At 40.6% G+C, this 22492-nt stretch overlaps 1 protein-coding gene across 2 annotated transcripts in view; it reads right to left on the reverse strand.

Moving 5' to 3' along the window:
* The window catches only part of CSMD2 (CUB and Sushi multiple domains 2), a 1405803-nt gene that overhangs the window by 1232235 nt on the left and 151076 nt on the right, over positions 1–22492 (reverse strand). For both annotated transcript variants that reach the window (XM_077296071.1, XM_077296070.1), the window contains exon 2: positions 6611–6827. In XM_077296071.1, the coding sequence (XP_077152186.1) occupies positions 6611–6827 (217 nt within the window). The remainder of the gene's footprint in view (positions 1–6610; positions 6828–22492) is intronic.

The raw sequence follows: 22492 nt of genomic DNA on the forward strand, positions 1-22492 counted from the left end.
TCTGTTTTTATTGAATTGCGTAACAATCAAACCTTGTTTAGTTGTGGCAACTACAAGGGAAGGGGACTTGGCGTTTTTGGAGTGAGGTAGATACATGGCTCATGTACACCTTATAAATGCTGCTACATGGAGTCATCACATATTTTACCAATAAGGTCTTACTTGTATTCATAAAGTAGCTATAAAGTACTCGTAGTACTCATACTCATAGTGTTGGTCCTCAGCAGGTAATATAGCACTAATTGAACACCACTATGAAAAGCAAAAAGCACAAATAACATGCTACTTATAGGTTTTTCCCTTCTGACTGGCTTGGAAGCATTCTTGCGGTTTTGACTATTCAAATTGTTTGGGTCACAGCCATGTCTGTGGAATGCCTAATAAATGCCATAACAGCTAAACTGAAGCTTGAGGCACCATTCAGCAGGTCCCAATTGACTTCCAAAGAAATGCAAGCTGTCCTGCAGGCTCAGGGTGCATCAGTGTCAGCACGAACTATCCGTCGACATTTGAATTAAATGAAACCCTATGGCAGGAGACCCAGGAGGACCCCACTGCTCACTCAGAAACATAATGTGCGTGAATAAGTCAAAATCCAACTGAAAAAGCGTCTTGTGGACAGATGATGATAAAAATAGAGCTTTTTGGCAAAGCATATCATTCAACTGTTTTCAAAAAACGGAATGAGGCCTACTAAGAAAAGAACACAATATCTACAGTCAAATATGTCGGATGTTCAATGATGTTTTGGAGTTGTTTTCTACGTCTAGCACTGGGTGCCTTGACGGTGTGCAAGGCATCATGAAATATGAAGATTTCCAAAGATTTTGGGTTGCAATGTAGTGCCCAGTGTCAGAAAGCTGGGTCTGCATCCTAGATTATTGGTCTTCCAGCATGACAATGACCCCAAACATACTTCAATAAGCATCCAAAAATGGATGGAAACAAAGCACTGGAGAGTTCTGAAGTGGCCAGCAATGAGTTTGGGTCTAAATCCCATTGAACATTTGTGGAGAGATCTTAAAATTGCTGTTGGGAGAGGGAACCCTTCAAATATGAGAGTAGTTTTCAAAACAATTCAAAAGAATCAAGGATTCTAATTCAGAGATGTAAGAAGCTTCTTGATGGTTATAAGAAGTGATTAATTGCAGTTATTTATTCCAAAGGGTGAGCAACAAGTTGAGGGTGCCAACAATTTTGTCCGGCCCACTTTTGGGTTTTGTGTGAAATTATTTCCAATTTGCCTTTTCCTCTCTTCTTTTGTGTTGCTCCAATACAACAAAGGAAATAAACATGTGTATAACAAAACATGTGTAATTGTACTAATTTTTAGTCAGATATACATTTTGTAGAACAATTTCAAAGGTGGCAACACTTTAGGCCATGACTGTGTATATACTGTATGTTTGAGATCATTGTCCTACTGCAGAATAAATTTGGAGAAAATAAGATACCTACATGATGGATTTGCATGATGGAAAAGTATCTGCTTGTATCATTCTGCATTGAGGATACCAAGAAATGGGCAACAATGAGGACCATGGACACGGCGTATAAGTCGACCCCCGACTTTTTTAGAAGATTTTCAGGGGTTAAAAAGTCGCCTTATATGCCAGAAAATACGGTATTTCCATAGCCCTTCATCCACAGAAGATACAGCTCTGGCAAAGATTAAGAGACCACTGCAAAATGTTCAGTTTGTCTGATTTTTCTCTATATAGGTATATTTTTGGGTTAAATGCAATTTTTTTCTTTTATTCTATAAACTTCTGACAGCATGTCTCTGAATTCCCAAGCAATAAATTTTGTATTTTTTTCTGACAAAGAAAAATGGTCCAAATAAAAAAAAAACCCAGTGCTTTCAGACCTCAAATAATGAAAACACGTTCATAATCATTTAGAAACAACAATACTAATGTTTTAACTCAGGAAGAGTTCAGAAATCAATATGGAATAACCATGATTTTTAATCACAGCTTTCATGCATCTTGGCATGCTTGCCACCAGTCTTTCACACTGCTTCTGGCGCAAAAATGTAAGCAGTTCTTCTTTGTTTGATGGCTTGTGACTATCCATCATCCTCTTGATTACATTCCAGAGGTTTTCAATGGGGTTCAGGTCTGGAGATTGGGCTGCCCATGACAGGGTTTTGACGTGGTGGTCTCTTAATTTGCCATACACCCTTGTCGGAATCTTACCCTTTGATGTCGGCTCTGGCGCTGAGCCCACATCTTTCAAAGCACATGTCAGCTGTTAACCTATTAAATACTGCTGTCAATCTTTCACAGCGGCATTTAACTCGTGCTTACCGTAAGCGCGCTGGAAATCCCACCCATCAGTGACCCCGTCACGTGATCGCGGGTCACCGATGGGTTGGCATGACAACCAGAGGTATCTGGTAACAGCCTGATTACTATGAGTGCCACCCGGTGGTCAGCGCTCATAGCAATTGAGCATTTCTGCTGCACATAGGCGATCTGATCATAATCGTATTCTGTGTGTGGCACAAGCGATCAGACAACTGTAGCTTCTAGTCTCCCATGGAAACTATTTAGGCATGCAAAAAGTTAAAAAAAAGTTTTAAAAAATATTTAAAAAATTTAGAAAATGTAAAAGTTCAAATCACCCCCCCTTACGCCCCATTCAAAATAGAACAATAGAAAAATAAAACATACACATATTTGGCCTCGCCACTTTCAGAATGGCTCGATCTATCAATAGAAAGAAAGAATCAACCCGATCGGTAAATGGCGTAATGAGAAAAAGGAGTCAAAACGCCAGAATTGCAATAACGGGTGATCAAAAGATTGTATCTACATCAAAATTGTATCTATAGAAACGTCAGCTCGGCGCGCAAAAAATAAGCCCTCACCCAGCCCCAAATCACGAAAAATGGAGACGCTACGGGCTTTGGAATATGGTGCTTTTTTTTTTTTTTTACCAAAGTATGGATTTTTTTTTCACCACTTAAATAAAAAAGAACCTAGACATGTTTGGTGTCTATGAAGTTGTAATGACCTGGAGAATCATAATAGCAGGTCAGTTTTTGCAATTTCACCGCACTTGGAATTTTCTTCCCGTTTTCCAGTACACAATATGTTAAAACTAATGGTGTCATTAAAAAGTACAATATGTCCTGCAAAAAACAAGCCCTCACGTGGCCATAAATAAAAAAGTTATGGTTCTGCGAAGAAGGGGAGAAAAAAACGAAAAAGCAAAAATGAAATAACTTCTGGGGGTTGAGAGGTTAAGCTGTATTTCTCTAAACTAGAGACATATAATCACGCTTGCGAAACATCTGGTTGAGCAGCCTTTTGTGCAGCATATAGAGGTTGCCACTCAACTCCTCCGCTATAGGAGTGTATTGGCAAGCAACAGGAGAGAAGGCCCAGGTGCAGAGGGCTTTAGATTGCCAAATATAATCATAATCCAGGACTGGGTGGCATAGCATTTAGGTGAGATATATTAAGGTCAGACCATAATATTGCACATAGAAATAGACACTAATTTGCATACATGTATACATAATTAAGCAGCGAGCCTGCTAAAGCACCTGTTCACAGTTTGGAATAAACCGGATTATTCTACATTTAATTCACATGCATTCGATGTACAATAGATAATTGATCTACACTGTATAAGAATATGATCTGTACCCTTAGGGTGAGACAACACAACACATTGCAGAGCAAATTTCTGGCGCACTCCTACAACTATTAAAGCATTATTTGATATCATGCATGACTGCTCTTCAAGAAGTAATTCTGAATAATGCCAATGTTGGAAAAGGAATAATCCGTAGTTTGTTATATCAGATATGTAGGATTAAATAATTACATAGTGATGTGATTAGTCATGGATCGAGGACATTTGGAGCTTACCTTTAGCAGGTAAGGTATTATCTACAATTCCTCAACATATTCCAATTATCCATTATATATTATTATATATTAACATCCAGATACAGACCCAATTCAACATACAAAAGAGCAGCAGTGTATAAATTAAATTCCCGGTGGATCGCCCTTGCAGTCTAATAGCAAACCATCTACAGTTTGATAACATATGACAATCTTTAGTTTGCGTGTGAAGCAGACTGTAAAAATCTGTAGCAGTTGGCCAACGGCAGTGAAATGGGAGGTCTTCAGAAGCCTTTCTGTAGCTTTAGATAGACCCTCTTAGAATAGATAGTTTGTGCAAATCTGCCTCATGGAACCCCTACATGTTGTCTATAGTATTTCATACCAGTAAGTCTTCATTGTGGATTACATGGGTAGTCTTGAGGAACAATTAAATACGGTAACCCCTCTATAGCTTCCCACAACCTAGTTAATTTGGAGGAGGAAGGGATTTTGATGATGATAAATGAGGAAAGACCACATTAATGTCCACCAATACATTTGTATCTTAACCCCATCATTTTCCAGTTTTTCATTTTTGTTTTTTGCTCCCCTTTTCCCCAGAGCCATAACTTTTTTATTTTTCAATTATTCAATATGGCTGTGTGAGGGTTTGTTTTTTTGGGGACGAGTTGTACTTTTGAATGACACCATTAATTTTATCATATAATGTACTGGAAAAATATTCCAAGTGCTGTGAAAGCAATTCTATAAATGTTGTTTTTTTTTTACCATGTTCAGCATATGGTATAGCTGACCTTCCATTAAGATTCTCCAGGTCATTACGAGTTCAAAGATACCGAACATGTACAGATTCTTATATATTTAAGTGGTTTAAAAAAATTAGAAGTTTGTGAAGAAAAAAAAATGGCGCTGGTTTCCGAGATCCAAAGCATCAACATTTTTTAGGATCTCTGGTTGGGTGAGGGCTTACTTTTTGTGCGTTGTGTTGACATTTCTATCGATACCATTTTGGGGTAGATACAGTCTTTTGATTGCCTCTTATTGCATTTTATTGCAATGTTGCGGCAATCAAAAAATGCAATTCTGGAGTTTTCACTTTTTTCTCGTTACACCGTTTACCGATCCGATTAATTCTTTTTATATTTTGATAGATCGGCGTTTATGAATTTGGCAAAACCAAATATGTGTATTTTTTATTATTTTATTTTGAATGGGGCAAAAGGGGGTGATTTGAACTTTGATATTTTTAAATTTTTTTAAAATAATTTTTTACACTTTTTACTGGCTTTAATAGTCTCCTTAAGAGACTGTGAGCTTCTGACCGCTTGTGCTACACATAGCAGGGCTTCATCATCTGCTATGAACACTGGACGTGGGGGGGCGGTCAGAGATTATCATTGACAACTAGGGGGTCTCCTGCACACCACAGGTTTTCATGGCAACTAGTGTTGAGCATTCCGATACCGCAAGTATCGGGTATCGGCCGATATTTGCGGTATCGGAATTCCGATACTGAGTTCCGATACTTTTGCGATATCGGGACTCGGGATCGGAATGCATATTCATGTGTAAAATAAAGAATACAAATTAAAAATAGGGATATACTCACCCTCTGACGCGCCCTGGTGGTAACCGCTGCAACCGGCAGCCTCCATTCCTAAGAATGAGCGAGTGAAGGACCTGCGATGACGTCGCGTGAGCGGTCACATGAGCGGTCACGCGACCAATCACAAGCCGCCACGTCATCGAAGGTCCTTCACTCACTCATTCTTAGGAACGGAGGCTGCCGGTTAACACCGCTAGGTCCAGGGTCCACCGGAGGGGTGAGTATATCCATATTTTTATTTTTATTCTTTATTTTTTACATGAATATGGATCCCAGGGCCTGAAGGAGAGTTTCCTCTCCTTCAGACCCTGGGAACCATCCAGGATAGCTTCCGATACTTGTGTCCCATTGACTTGTATTGGTATCGGGTATCGGCGATATCCGATATTTTTCGGATATCGGCCGATACTATCCGATACTGATACTTTCAAGTATCGGAAGGTATCGCTCAACACTAATGGCAACCCGTTGGCGCCCCATGATCATGTGACAAGGTCGCCGATGGTAATCCGGTGGAATCATGATAAATGCTGTTGTCAGAGATTGCCAGTGGCATTTAACATGTTAACAGCTGCAGGTGGATCACAATTCCACCTACAGCTGTTAGGGGCACATGTCAGCTGATGAAATCAGCAGTCATGTGCCGGAAAAGATGCGGGCTCAGCGCCAGAGCCCACATAAAGGAAGGAGTCTGGTATTTATGTCTTTGAGCAAGTATCATGTTCTCATACACTTTATACAGTTAATAGCCCTCTGTGTCTGTACTGCTACATACTTAGGCTGTTAACTGGTTCATGCAGCTTTACATGAACACCCAAGCCTTACACTATGGCTGGTCCCAATAACTAAAGCAATTGTTACCATCCACCTCTCGTGTCTCCCCTTTTCCTCATAGTGTGTAAGCTTGCGAGCAGGGCCCTCATTCCTCCTGGTATCTATTTTGAACTGTGATTTCTGTTATGCTGTAATGTCTATTGTCTGTACAAGTCCCCTCTATAAGTTGTAAAGCGCTGCGGAATATGTTGGCGCTACATAAATAAAAATTATTATTATTATTATTATTATAAGTAATAGCTTTTTTTCACGTGACAGGTTCCCTTTCAGCATTTTCAAAGTTACAAATTCTTATTATGTACTTTACCTTGTCCTTAGGTTTTCAGCTATTAGCTCCCCATCATATACAGAGAGGACATCAAAGTCTTCTTCTAAGGCAAATGAATGGAACCACAACTGTATTCGATTTTGCGCTTCTGTACTAATAGTCCAAGTGCAATTAGCATAATTTGGATATCCATATGGGAAACCTGGACTTTCTACGGTTCCATTTGGTTCTTGATGGGTGAAACTGCAATTGTGACCTGGTGAAATAAGAAGGAAAGAATTAACCCATGTCGTATAGTACCTAATACAAATGTACAGAACTAAAAGATAAAGTTTACAACCACCACTAGCCACAATAATAATCACACAGCAAATGAGAAATCATTTTTATGTTTGTTTGGGTTTTTTTTACTCTTTTTTTTCTCATCACCAATTGTATTTTTTCTATGATTGACTATCAGATTACAAGGGTCTGAATAAACTGGAGGTTAAAAAGGACTGAAACAACAATGAGACTGTTAAATGAAAAAGTACTTAACAAAAAAGTGTGATGCAGTCAAATTTAAAGGGATTGTCCATTTTCAGTAAAGTTGTATTCTGAGGCTCAGTTTGTTGTGAAAACACAAAGTAAGCTTGAGTCCCTCTCCCCGGGTCCAGCACACAGCCTCTGCCACTGTTGCAGGTGTCCTTTATTTATCTGCAGCACTGATGATGTAACATTAGAGCTTCATACATCATCAGGTACAGGGAGCAGTACCGGAGACTCAGCACTGGAACTGAAGAGGGCAAGTAAAACATGGTCTATTTTTTTTATAATAAACTGCACTTGAGAACATACATTTCCTGACAGTGGAGGGGAAGGGATTCAGTCACCAGGCTTTTGCTATTTAATTTGAGAGCAGCATGATGTGAGGAGAGCCTGATTCCAGTGATGTTTTACTTACTACACTGCTTGGTGCAGTGATTATAGATTCCTTGTTTTCTCAACTGTAAGAGTAGTAGTGTTCATAATGCTGAGCTGTGCATAAGCCCACCCACACCCCTGATTGGCAGCTTCCTGTGTGCACTGTGCACTGCCAGCAAGTGGTGGGGCAAGGATTACACAGAGTAGCTGGACTGGCCTGCACATGTGATCTAGTCCCTCTAGTGATAATTTCCTGCTGATAAAACACTGATTGTATTGAAACAACACAGCCTAATAATTGACACATTCCTGGAATTAGGCTCTCTGGCCCTACTCTATGCTGCTTTCAGATTATATAACACAAATCTAATAACAGATTCCCTTTAATGAGACACATTATAGACAAGTAACAATGATTATGTTAGCCACCCTCACTTAACTCCATATAATTATATGCCAACACCATAGTTAAACAGTGGCAACATGTTTCTCAATGTTCTCCATGTTCATCAGTTCCTGTCCAATAAGGTTTATAATTTTAGTACACTATCTCAGGCACACATAGGGCAATTAACTGAAGTGTCCAAGGATAACCAGTAAAACCCAGGAAGAACTTATAACTACCATGCAGACGTTGTTCTTGATCAGATTTGAGTCCAGTGTTGAGGACTGCAGTGTTGCAAGTTCTAACCACTGAGCCACCTTGATGTCTACTATATCATTACAAAGCCCTAGTGGAAAGATGTTAAACATAACAAACATTATAGATTACTGCCTATAGCCACTGCAATAAAATCAAGGACAGTTTTTTAGGTGGGCTCGCTTAAAGCAAGTACTTCCTGCAGACCCAGATGAGGAGCCTGAGCTCAGACCTACAGATATTCCCTATAGACCCAGATGATGAGCCAGATCTCAGTCTTATGGCTCTTCCCTATAGACCCAGATGATGAGCCAGAGCTTTGACTTACAGCTCTTTCCTGCAGACCCAGATAATGAACCTGAGCTCAGTCTTACAGCTCTTCCCTATAGACCCAGATGATGAGCCTGAGCTCAGTTTTACAGCTCTTCCCTATAGACCCAAGTGAGGAGCCTGAGCTCAGTCTTACAGCTCTTCCCTATAGACCCAGATGATGAGCCTCAGCTCAGTCTTACAGATCTTTCCTGCAGACCCAGATGATGAACCTGAGCTCAGTCTTACAGCTATTCCCTATAGACACAGATGATGAGCCAGATCTCAGTATTACGGCTCTTTCCTGTAGACCCAGATGAGGAGCCTGAGCTTAGTCTTACAGCTCTTTCCTGCAGACCCAGATAATGAACCTGAGCTCAGTCTTACAGCTCTTCCCTATAGACCCAGATGATGAGCCTGAGCTCAGTTTTACAGCTCTTTTCTGTAGATCCAAGTAAGGAGCCTGAGCTCAGTCTTACAGCTATTCCCTATAGACCCAGATGAGGAGCCTGAGTTTAGACTTACAGATCTTTCCTGCAGACCCAGATGATGAACCTGAGCTCAGTCTTACAGCTATTCCCTATAGACACAGATGATGAGCCAGATCTCAGTATTACGGCTCTTTACTGTAGACCCAGATGAGGAGCCTGAGCTTAGTCTTACAGCTCTTTCCTGCAGACCCAGATAATGAACCTGAGCTCAGTCTTACAGCTCTTCCCTATAGACCCAGATGATGAGCCTGAGCTCAGTTTTACAGCTCTTCCCTGTAGACCCAAGTGAGGAGCCTGAGCTCAGTCTTGCAGCTATTCCCTATAGACCCAGATGAGGAGCCTGAGTTTAGACTTACAGATATTCCCTATAGACCCAGATGATGAGCCAGATCTCAGTTTTACCGCTCTTCTCTGTAGACTCAGATAATGAGCCTGAGCTCAGTCTTACAGCTATTCCCTATAGGCCCAGATGATGAGCATTAGCTCTTTCCTATAGACCCAGATGATGAGCCTGAGCTCAGTCTTACAGCTCTTTTCTGCAGACCCAGATGATGAACCTGAGCTCTGTCTTACAGCTCCCCCTATAGACCCCTGAAGGGGAAAAAATGCAGATCACCTATCTCAGTAATGTTACAATTTGTCTTCACCGAAAATTTTACCCAAAAATTCAGAATTTTGAAAGTAAATACTCAGTCTTGGCGGAGAAACAAAAGGAAATTCCTGCACCTATAGTATTGGCAGAATGGTGATAACGAGAAACCACCCTGCCAATATTGTCTAAGCTCCTGAATCCAGATGTTAAAAGATGTTTTTCACATACGGGGCTAAAAAATATCTAAATTTGTTCTTCAACTAGTAGTGGTTCAGCTATATTCACATTCAATATTGTAAAAACATTTTACGATTCTGACTTGAGTGTATTTCCTATTAATATAGGCGAACATTAAAAAGTCTTCTTTCAGGATTACATGGAAATTCATGGATTTGAGAGAGTGAATCTACAATGTTTATAAGGGTACAATTACAAAGGAACTTAAAAGGGTTGGTAACTTTATCTTTACTTTAATAGATGTGTTGAGGACATGACTTTGCACATTTGCCATTATATTTGTATGTCAGATTCTTCTCCAGCACCTTTTAGTGCATCTTTCCTCACAGGCTGCAGAACTATCCTGTCCACAAAATGGCTGCTGGTAGAAATGAATATAACCAAACCATCAGCCTCCTCCAATAGAAAAGCAGCTTTCCCATGTAAGGTGTTTTTCTATTGGAGGAGGATACAAGGGTTAGCGAAAAAAAAAAAATTCCTTTCTTGGCGCTTCCGGAAGACAAGGATAGTTTGAAGGTTGAGATAATTTGCTCAGTACCAAATTTATCAGGACACTTTAATAAGAACAAAACAACGCATTTCAGCCCACAACGGCCTTCATCAGGTATTATATGTGCTTTCTATTGGAGGAGGGGGATAGAACGGTCTGGTCACATGCTCCTCCACCTACAGCCATTTTATGGACTCGAGAGCTGAGCAGTCTATAAGGAAAGACACATGAACAAGCACAGGAGAAGAACCTGTTTTACTTATACAATAGTAAATGTACAAAATCATGTCTCCAACGCATCTGTTAACGTAAAGATAAAGTGGCTATCCCTATTTACTGACAAACAGATATTGACAGTGGAACACAGAAGCTATAAAGATTTTTAGTTACAACTGTATGCATTTAAGAAAAAAATATCCCCAATAATGAACAACCCCATTAAGATAGAAAATAGTCTTATTAGCAAAAGTTAAAGAATTAACACAAAACATAACTGAAAGCTAAGACGACAATATAATGGGCTTGGGCTAAGTAGATTTTCTTAATCAAGTAATAGGCTTTTTTCCACCTAATAATATAAACTAAAACATAAGTTACAGTATTTATGTTAGTGACTTATGTTTGAGATATCTTCCTTTGCTTACTTGTTGATCAAAAAACAGTCTCCATTTATATGAATGGACTATATCTGTCTTTGTTTACGCTGTTAGAGCATATGAACTATAGATAGATTGGTCCTCCTTCAGGACATCTAGCCAAAGCAGAACCCCACTTAAAGCAGAATTCCCATGTGATTTCATTACTTTAAGTAGACAACACAAATATAAACAAGTTTGCAATTGACTTGCTTTTTATTTCTGCTGTCATTCTCCTGCAATGAGAGCTTTTATCTTGCATAGTGTACAGCTGGTAACTCTGGAGCTCAGCTACCAGAGTCTAGTGGAGTATGTGCAGTAGTTATATTCCAGGAGAAGAGTTAACTCCTAACATTACATTCAACTCTTTCTAACCTATTGATTTATATGCAGTAGTCAGCTGCTCACTTCTCTCTCCCTCCCTGCCAGTTCCTGACTAAGCTGCTCTTGTCATTCCTGCATAATCATAATCTCCTGACAATCAACATCAGCACCCAGCATTGGTAGTTCCAAAGAAGTTCTCCTAATTACGACTCCCACTTTCCTTAGCCGAGTGTTTGTTCTAAGACATTGTTATATCTATATGTGAATATAATAACAGTGAAAACTTTAGAATAGTGTCAGTAGAAGAAGGAAACTGACCAGAAGTGTCCTTAAAAGAGGAGTGCCTAAACTCTGATCAGTCAGTAAATAAGTAAATTGCAGACCTGGCGATTCCTCAAGAGACAACTTAAAATACTTCTTTAGTACAACTATCCCTTTCAAAACGGAACTGAGCATTATTAAGCACCATTGTCAGGTAAAATATTAATTGTTTTGATTAAATTACAGTCATGGCCAAAAGTGACAGCACCCTTCAAATTGTTCCACAAAATGAAGTATTTCTCCCAGAAAGTCATTGCATTCACACATTTTGCTATACACGTTTATTTACTCTGTGTGTATTGTAACAAAACAAACAGAGACAAAAAGGTAAATTGGACATAATTTCACACAAACCCCCTGAATGGGCCGACAAAATTGTTGGCACCCTCAACTAAACATTTGGTTGCACACCCTTTGGAATAAACAATTGCAATCAAGGTCTCATATTTGAAGGGTGCCTTATCCCAACAGCAATTTTAAGATCTCTCCAGTGGTGGGATTTAGATCCAGACTCATTGTTGGCTACTTCAGAACTCTCTAGCTCTTTGGTTCCATCCATTCCTGGATGCTTCTTGAAGTATGTTTGGGGTCACTGTCCTGCTGGAAACCAATGACCTAGGATGAAAATACAGCTTTCTGACACTGGGCACTACATTATGACCCAAAATCCTTTGGTAATTTTCTGATTTCATGATGCCTTGCACACAGTCAAGGCACCCATAGCCAGAGTAAGCAAAACAACCCCAGGTACAGTGCTCTTTTCTTTGTAGGCCTCATTCTGTTTTCCGCAAACAATAGAATAATGTGCTTTACCAAAAGCTCTATCTTGATCTCATCTGTCCACATGATGCCGTGGTAGATCGGCTCACTTAGCTGCACACGGAGGCAGATACAGGAAATATGGTATCTTTAAGTCTTCTAATGGTTTATTACATACATGCATGCAACATAAACCAGTGCAAATTAAAAATAAACATGGCCCCTCTGGCAAAATAGGAAAACAAAACAAAATGGTATGCAGTCTATTCAGCTGTGAGAATCCGCCCGCTCAGGAATAGCAAACCATACACACACAGCACTAAAGCTCCACTCTCCAGGCCTACCAAACACATAATGACTGAGAAGGCTGACTATTTACCTTCAAAACCCCACCATGGGGTGATGATATGGTTAACAGCCTCCCATCTGTTTTTTAGTTGTTCACTTAAGAGCCTAGCCCTTTAAGTGGCCAATTAACCCCTCTCAGCACTTAGTGTGCAGGAGCAAATTTCTAGATTTCAAATCACTGAAGTTAATAGCCTCAGTGAATCATATCTTTTCTCCATATATTTGCCAGTGACTTTGTCACAGCGCTTACATAGAATGATTTTGGCTTACTCACGTGCATTTTGGCAAAAGCAGTCAAGTTTTTTATGTCTCTGTGTCAGCAGTGGAGTCCTCCTTGCTCTCCTGCCATAACATTTAATTTCATTCAAATGTTGATGGATAGTTCATGCTGACACTGATGCATCCTGAGCCTGCAGGACAGCTTGACATTCTTTGGGACTTGATTGGGGCCGTTTTTCCACCATTCTGACTATTCTGTGTTGCAACCTTTCATCAATATTTCTCTGTCGTCCACATTCAGAGAGATTAGCTACAGTGCCATGGGTTGTAAACTTCTTGATAATGTTGGCACCATAGAACAATGGCGGAACTAGACAGCGAGCGATCGCCAAAAAACGCACTGTGTTGAACGTCACACAATGTGAACAGGACTCAGAGTACTCAGCTCAGTTACTGCACAGAGTGGTAGTGCGAGAAGTAATTAGCGTACTAAACCTTGTTAAACATCACAGGGGAAGTTACACAAAGGTGTAACTCTTGGCTCTTGCCAGTAAATTGTGCTAACCATATACAGGAAGCAGAAGCGTTGTAACGGAAATGAACTCAATTGGCGCTAGGTGCAAGATCCTGTCGCTTTCTCAGAGGAGTCTAGCCTGAGGGTTGGACTTGCTCTGTAACTCAACTGTGCTAACCGCACTCATGAAGGAAGCAGATGCTAAGCCAAGGAGAAATTACCAAGTCCTAACCCTACCTGCCGACATAGTACTCTCTGCGTATAGAGCGACACACTCGAACATGCAACCAGAGTGGTAGAGTATCCACTCACATACACCACACATTAGAGATACTAGTGCGCCACTGAGGGCCTTTTATACACAAGGCTCCACCCCAAGCACTCACGCCCAGTTGGCCGAGGCGTCTCACACAGGCCAATCCGAAGCTGACACCTCACCGGTGCAACAATCGTCTGACCACCAATGAGCAGTCGCCACATCATAGACATGCTCAGTAGGGAGATCTCTGGATTTAGACTCTCAGCCATCAGGCTGCACCTGCATATCGTTGGTTACCATAGGCTTGACTGGAAAGTGAGCAGTAACACCATAAGCCTGAGCAAAACACTGACCGATGTCTGCGCTGAGCAGCACTTGCAGCGGCCTGGCCACAATGGGAGACCACAGCACCAGGCAATGCTTGGGATCTATCCCACACAGCGGGAGAACACCGACACCTAACACACACAATACAAAGATTTAGTCAACTTCTCCCCTTTTAATATGGTTTCAGGTGTGATTTTCATATTGCCCACACCTTTTACTTGACACAGGTGACTTTTAATGAGCATCACATGCTTGAAACAGAGATGTCTACCCTCAATTTTGGAAATGTGCCAACAATTTTGTCAGGCCCGTTTTTGGAGTTTTGTGTGAAATTATGTCCAATTTGCCTTTTTTTATGGCTTTTTTTTGTGTTGTTCCAATACACACAAAGGAAATAAACATGTGTATAACAAATCATGTGTAATTACAGTAATTTTCTGGGAGAAATTCTTTATTTTCTGGAACAATTTCAAGGGTGCCAACACTTTCAGCCATGAATTGTCCACCGAGTTCAGGTGATGAATGTGAGTCGAAGGGTTGTACCACCAGGTTTGAGGTTTAATTTTGTAAGAATAGTGCCTAAAGAAATTGCAGTTTGTTAGCGATAAATAAGCTGATAATACCATGAAATGATGTTTTTGTAACGTGTTTGCATATCTAATATATAAAGCTGAATGTGTGTATGTGTGTATGTGTGTATGTGTGTATGTATGTGTGTATGTCCGGGATTGGCATCTGAACCGTCGCAGCTACAGCCACAAAATTTTGCACAGTCACACGTCTGGACCCCGAGAGCGTCATAGGCTATGTTGTGAGGTGAAATTTTAACCCCGCGCTTTCCAATTCACCAAACAATTTTGCCCCTATCTACATAATGGGGAAAAAGTGAAAGGAAAAGTGTTGGAGGCGTCGCAGCTACAGGCACAAAATTTTGCACAGTCACACGTCTGGACCCCGAGAGCGTCAAAGCTATGTTGTGAGGTGAAATTTTAACCCCGTGCTTTCCAATTCACCAAACAATTTTGCCCCTATCTACATAATGGGGAAAAAATGAAAGGAAAAGTGTTGGAGGCAAATTAACAGCTGCCAGATGTGAACAAGGGGGACTTAAAGAATGACAGCGATGGCGCCAATGAGTATATACTGTACAGTTGCTAAGGTGGGGCCCCAACATGGGATAATCACCACACCACCACGGGGATATGAACACACACACAAAATGCGCCACACACTACCACGTGCTCGAACACATATACCACCCTCAGCGCACATTTCACCACACATACACCAACCTCGCCACATAAAAGTAGAAACACAAAAGTCGCCGTTCAAAACTCGCCACGCGCAAAACTCTCCACATGCAAAACTCGCCACACGTGCAAAACTCACCTCATGGAAAACTCGCCACACGCAAAACTTGCACACGCAGAAAAATTGCCACACGCAGAAAAATTGCCACATGCACAAAAGTTGCAACACATGTAAAAGTTGCCTCACACAAAACTTGCACATACTCAAAAGGCACCACACATAAAACTCGCCACGCGCAAAACTCGCCATGCGCAAAACTTGCTGCACACAACTTGCTACACTAACCTGTCACATGCAACTCGACACACAAAAAGTTGCTACACGCATGTCGCCACACAAAACTCATCTCACAAAAGTCCCTACATGCATGTCGCCACACGCAACTCAACACACACAACTTGACACACGAAACTCGCCCTAAAACACACACAAGTCTGGTATTATCCTTCAAAAATAAAAATCTGATTAATAAGCAGACAAACTACAAGAGCAACAAATGTACCATATAGGAATCCGGCAGCTGTCAGTCACATGACCAGTCTATTATGTGTATGTGTGAGCTAATATATACTGCCAGGGGGTGGGCTTACTGTTGGCTGGGGATTTATCAGGCTGCCATTTTAGCTTACAAATACTGAGGTAAAAATACTGACCAAATAACGTGTGAACGAGGGCTAATACAGGAGGAGATGACATACAGATATATACTATATACAGGAGGAGATGACACACAGGTATATACTATTTACAGGGGAGATGACACACAGGTATATACTATATACAGGAGGAGATGACACACAGATATATACTATATACAGGAGAGATGACACACAGGTATATACTATATAGAGGAGGAGATGACATACAGGTACATACTACATACAGGAGGAGATGACATACAGGTATATACTATATACAGGAGGAGATGACACACAGGTATATACTATATACAGGAGCAGATTACCTACAGGTATATAGTATATACAGGAGGAGATGACATACAGGTATATGCTATGTATAGGAGGAGATGACATACAGGTATATACTATATACAGGAGATGACACACAGATATATACTATATATAGGTGAGATGACACACAGGTATATACTATATACAGGAGATTACATACAGGTATATCTAATATATAAAGCTGAATGTGTGTATGTATGTATGTGTGTATGTCCGGGAATAGCATCTGCACCGTCGCAGCTACAGCCACAAAATTTTGCACAGTCACACGTCTGGACCCGGAGAGCGTCATAGGCTATGTTGTGAGGTGAAATTTTAACCCCGCGCGTTCCAATTCACCAAACTATTTTGCCCCTATCTACATAATGGGGAAAAAGTGAAGGCAAAAGTGTTGGAGGAAAATTGACAGCTGCCAGATGTGAACAATGAGGACTTAAAGAATGAGAGCGATGGCGCCAAAGAGTATATACCGTACAGTTGCTAAGGTGGGGCCCCGACATGGGATACTCACCACACACGGGGATATGAACACAAACACAAAATACGCCACACACTACCACGTGCTTGAACACATATACGACCCTCAGCACACATTTCACCACACACACACCAACCTCGCCACATAAAAGTCGAAACACAAAAGTCACCACTCAAAACTCGCAACGCGCAAAACTCGCTACATGCAAAACTCGCCATATGCAAAACTAGGCTCACGCAAAACTCGCCACACGTGCAAAACTCACCTCATGGAAAACTCACCTCATGCAAAACTTGCACACACAGAAAAATTGCCACATGTACAAAAGTTGCACCACATGCAAAAGTTGCCTCACACAAAACTTGCACATGCTCAAAACGCACCACATATAAAACTCGCCACGTGCAAAACTCGCCATGCACAAATCTTGCTGCACACAACTTGCTACACTAACCTGTCACATGCAACTCGACACACAAAATGTTGCTACACGCATGTCGCCACACGCAACTCAACACCCACAACTTGACACATGAAACTCGCCCTAAAGCACACACAAGTCTGGTATTGTCCTTCAAAAATAAAAATCTGATTAATAAGCAGACAAACTACAAGAGCAACAAATGTACCATGTAGGAAATACGGCAGCTGTCAGTCACATGACCAGTCTATTATGTGTATGTGTGAGCTAATATATACTGCCAGGGGGAGGGCTTACTGTTGGCTGGGGATTTATCAGGCTGCCAATAGCAACCAATCACAGCTCAGCTTCTATTTTGCTACAGTTAATTAACCTGAGCTCTGATTGGTTAATATAGGCAACAAAGACATTCTCAGTATAACAAAGCTAATATATGTTGTGAAATGCTTCTATTAGCTTAGTTTTTGCCTTTTAATAATTACATTTCTATCTATTTGTTTTGTGGTTTTTGTGTGCAGAATAAATTTTTGTTAACACATTCTATTTTGCTAACAGCAGTCATTAACCCGGGCGAAGCCGGGTAGTACAGCTAGTTTTTTATAAATTTCCTATTGCTGAAAATATTACAAAATCAAGTTTTGTCATTTATTAGAAATATTAAAAATAATAAGATTAAAAAAAAAACTAAGACATCAACATAACATTTTGCAAGTAAGATAGACGCTATATGTTCAATTTTCCACTACAAATCGTTAGTTCATCGTTAGCACTGAACCTACTCTTTAAAATAACTAGACATTAGCTATACATGCATGAACACAAATTATTGAAATCATTTGCTTGCATTTAAATAATCTTTCTTTAGACTGAAATTGAATATCTTAAATGAGTCTCAACCAGTAGATTAAATGGGTCATTCCTCAGAGCGTAGGCTGAAAAATCCATTTACATCCTTTACGTACACTATGTAGTCTTTAGTCACTATTTTGAAACAAATCATCTTATATAGTTACCTTTTTGTCTATATTACAGATAAAAAATGACTTGGGTCCTTAGTCATATTGTCTAAATAGTGTGCAGGAGAAATATATTCACCAATTCCCATGTCTTATCTATCTCCCTGTAATCAGTGAGCCTAATTTTACAATACATGCAGAGAATTGCTGCTTATTACTGAGCTCATATACAGACTGTAGCGTTGGACTTCCACTGGGCGGAGGTGGAATACACATGGGAAACACAAGTTCCTTTTATCTATCTCACTCTTGTTAGGAAACAAGTGGGGGAAGGCACTGATGATATTCAGATCTCTACTTAGTTGTTTCATCAGATAATATTATTGGATGCTTAATTAACTTTAACCCATTAAGGTATATATACTTATCTAACTTACCTTTGAGCGATATGTATTACAGATGTTTTAGAACTAAAATCATGTACAGGTCCTTCTCAAAAAATTAGCATATAGTGTTAAATTTCATTATTTACCATAATGTAATGATTACAATTAAACTTTCATATATTATAGATTCATTATCCACCAACTGAAATTTGTCAGGTCTTTTATTGTTTTAATACTGATGATTTTGGCATACAACTCCTGATAACCCAAAAAACCTGTCTCAATAAATTAGCATATTTCACCCGTCCAATCAAATAAAAGTGTTTTTTAATAACAAAAAAAAAACAGTCAAATAATAATGTTCAGTTATGCACTCAATACTTGGTCGGGAATCCTTTGGCAGAAATGACTGCTTCAATGCGGCGTGGCATGGAGGCAATCAGCCTGTGACACTGCTGAGATGTTATGGAGGCCCAGGATGCTTCAATAGCGGCCTTAAGCTCATCCAGAGTGTTGGGTCTGGCGTCTCTCAACTTTCTCTTCACAATATCCCACAGATTCTCTATGGGGTTCAGGTCAGGAGAGTTGGCAGGCCAATTGAGCACAGTAATACCATGGTCAGTAAACCATTTACCAGTGGTTTTGGCACTGTGAGCAGGTACCAGGTCGTGCTGAAAAATGAAATCTTCATCTCCATAAAGCATTTCAGCCGATGGAAGCATGAAGTGCTCCAAAATCTCCTGATAGCTAGCTGCATTGACCCTGCCCTTGATGAAACACAGTGGACCAACACCAGCAGCTGACATGGCACCCCACACCATCACTGACTGTGGATACTTGACACTGGACTTCAGGCATTTTGGCATTTCCTTCTCCCCAGTCTTCCTCCAGACTCTGGCACCTTGATTTCCGAATGACATGCAAAATTTGCTTTCATCAGAAAAAAGTACTTGGGACCACTTAGCAACAGTCCAGTGCTGCTTCTCTGTAGCCCAGGTCAGGCGCTTCTGCCGCTGTTTATGGTTCAAAAGTGGCTTTACCTGGGGAATGCACGATGGCTCTGGATGTTTCCACACCAGACTCAGTCCACTGCTTCCTCAGGTTCCCCAAGGTCTGGAATCGGTCCTTCTCCACAATCTTCCTCAGGGTCCGGTCACCTCTTCTCGTTGTACAGCGTTTTCTGCCACATTGTTTCCTTCCAACAGACTTACCATTGAGGTGCCTTGATACAGCACTCTGGGAACAGCCTATTTGTTGAGAAATTTCTTTTTGGGTCTTACCCTCTTGCTTGAGGGTGTCAATGATGGCCTTCTTGACATCTGTCAGGTCGCTAGTCTTACCCATGATGGGGGTTTTGAGTAATGAACCAGGCAGGGAGTTTTTAAAAGCCTCAGGTATCTTTTGCATGTGTTTAGAGTTAATTAGTTGATTCAGAAGATTAGGGTAATAGGTCGTTTAGAGGACCTTTTCTTGATATGCTAATTTATTGAGACAGGTTTTTTGGGTTATCAGGAGTTGTATGCCAAAATCATCAGTATTAAAACAATAAAAGACCTGACAAATTTCAGTTGGTGGATAATGAATCTATAATATATGAAAGTTTAATTGTAATCATTACATTATGGTAAATAATGAAATTTAACACTATATGCTAATTTTTTGAGAAGGACCTGTACATGCTAGGGATGAGTGACGCCGAATGGTAAATTTCGGGGTCTATACAGGACACCTAGAATCAATCTCCGAACACAGACTTTTTAATGTACATCCGTTTCCTGTTTGGGTTCTTCAGACTAATAAAGCTTGTTGAAAGGCTGCAGCCTCCAAAAGTTAATATTAGTGAAATAATAAATTACATAGCCTAATAGCTGCCAAATGAGGTAGTTCAAGTAAATAATCACATGTGCCCATAAAGTTATTACCCAAGTAGGTGCCACTAGTCTGAGCATCCACCACACTTGACGAAGTCGTCATTGCGAAACGTACATCGGGTGTGGTGGACGCTCATACTAGTGGCACCTACTTAGATAATAACTGCTTGATTTACATGTGAAGTTTATATGATTTGGCACTATGCACTTTATGGACACATGTGATTCTTTACTTGAGCTACCTCATTTGGCAGCTATTAGGCTATGTAATTTATTTTTTCACTATCATTAACTTTTGGAGATGTGTATGAAAAAATGTAAATAGTGTTGAGCATTCCGATACTGCAAATATCGGGTATCGGCCGATATTCGCTGTATCGGAATTCCGATACCGAGTTCCGATATTTTTGTGATATCGGAAATCGGAATCGGAAGTTCCTATAAGTTCCCAGGCGTGTGTGGTCCGTATGGTTCCCAGGGTCTGGAGGAGAGGAGACTCTCATTCAGGCCCTGGGATCCATATTCATGTAAAAAATAAATAAAAATAAAAAATATGGATATACTCACCCCTCCGATGGACCCTGGACTGTTGTGAATTTGTTCTTGGGCTCCCTCTGGTGGCCTTTAGCTATATGGCTGGTCTTGGCTGGGTTCAGCTGTTTCATGTTGCTGCTAAGCGGGGCCTATTTAAGCCAGCTGGACCTTTATTTTTTGCCTGCTGTCGGTGTATTCAGTCCTGATTCATTGCTCTCCTGAATATTCCTTGTGACCAGTCTTCTGCTAGGAGAAGCTAAGTGTGCTTGTTTATTTTGCTCATGATTTCCTTGAAAACGTTTCTCAGTATATTATGAGTTCAGTCCAGCTTGCTTTTATGTGATTTTTTGCTCGCTGGTTAGTTCTGGGGTGCTGAGGTGTTCCCCTCACATCGTTAGTTGGTGTGGGGGTTCTTGCATCCTCAGCGTGGATATTTTTGGATAGGGTTTTGTACTGACCGCATAGACTCTTTGCTGTCCTCTGTCTATCTAGTGATTAGCGGGCCTCCTTTGCTGAATCTGTTTTCATAACTGCGTTTGTGCTTTCTCCTTTACTCACCGTTATTATTTGTGGGGGGCTGTTCTATACTTTGGGATTATTTCTCTGAGGCAAGTGAGGCTTTGTTTCCCTTTAGGAGTAGTTAGTTTCTCAGGCTGTGAAGAGACGTCTAGGATTTCTAGGTACGTTCCACGGCTGCTTTTAGTGTGTGGGGTTAGGATCAGCATTGCGGTCAGTCTAGTTACCACATCCCCAGAGCTCGTTCTATGTTCCTACTTAGCTGGTCAGATTTGTGATCCTAAGCCACTAAGGATCATAACACTGGACCTCAGCGGTGCAACCGGCACCCTCCGTTCCTAAGAATGTGAGTGAGTGTAGGACCTGCGATGACGTCTCAGCTTGTGATTGGTCGCGTGACCGCTCATGTGACCGCTCACGTGACCACGATGTCATCAAAGGTCCTTCACTCTGCATTCTTAGGAACGGAGGCAGACACTTGCAGCGGTGACAGCCAGGGCTCGTCCGAGGGGTGAGTATATCCATATTTTTTATTTTTATTCTTTATTTTTCACATGAATATGGATCCCAGGGCCTGAAGGAGAGTTTCCTCTCCTTCAGACCCTGGGAACCATCCAGGATCACTTCCGATATTTGTGTCCCATTGACTTGTATTGGTATCGGGTATCGGTATCGGCGAGATCCGATATTTTTCGGATATCGGCCGATACAATCCGATACCGATACTTTCAAATATCGGAAGGTATCGCTCAACACTAAATGTAAACAATTTGTTTAAACATTGATTATTGTGTTCCTCACGCACACCCAGTATATAATTTTTCATGTGACATTATATTATGCACTGGGCTTTGGTGTCTATTTATTTATTGTAGTAGTGTAGTTATTTATACATATAATTTTTCCATTTTTTCTTCACATTGTATAAATGTTCTCTGGTGCACGCTTCCACCATTTTTTTCATCTGTGGTTTCCCTTGTTTTTAATACATATCATGTTCATATTTTACATCATATTTAATAAAACATTATTTTAAGCTTATTATGGTGTGATTATCAAGTTTCTTTTGTTGGTGTTTAGTGTTGTTGAGCATTCCGATACCGCAAGTA

The sequence above is a fragment of the Ranitomeya variabilis genome, chromosome 3 (genome assembly GCF_051348905.1).
Source record: "Ranitomeya variabilis isolate aRanVar5 chromosome 3, aRanVar5.hap1, whole genome shotgun sequence".
In the NCBI taxonomy this organism is placed as follows: domain Eukaryota; kingdom Metazoa; phylum Chordata; class Amphibia; order Anura; family Dendrobatidae; genus Ranitomeya; species Ranitomeya variabilis.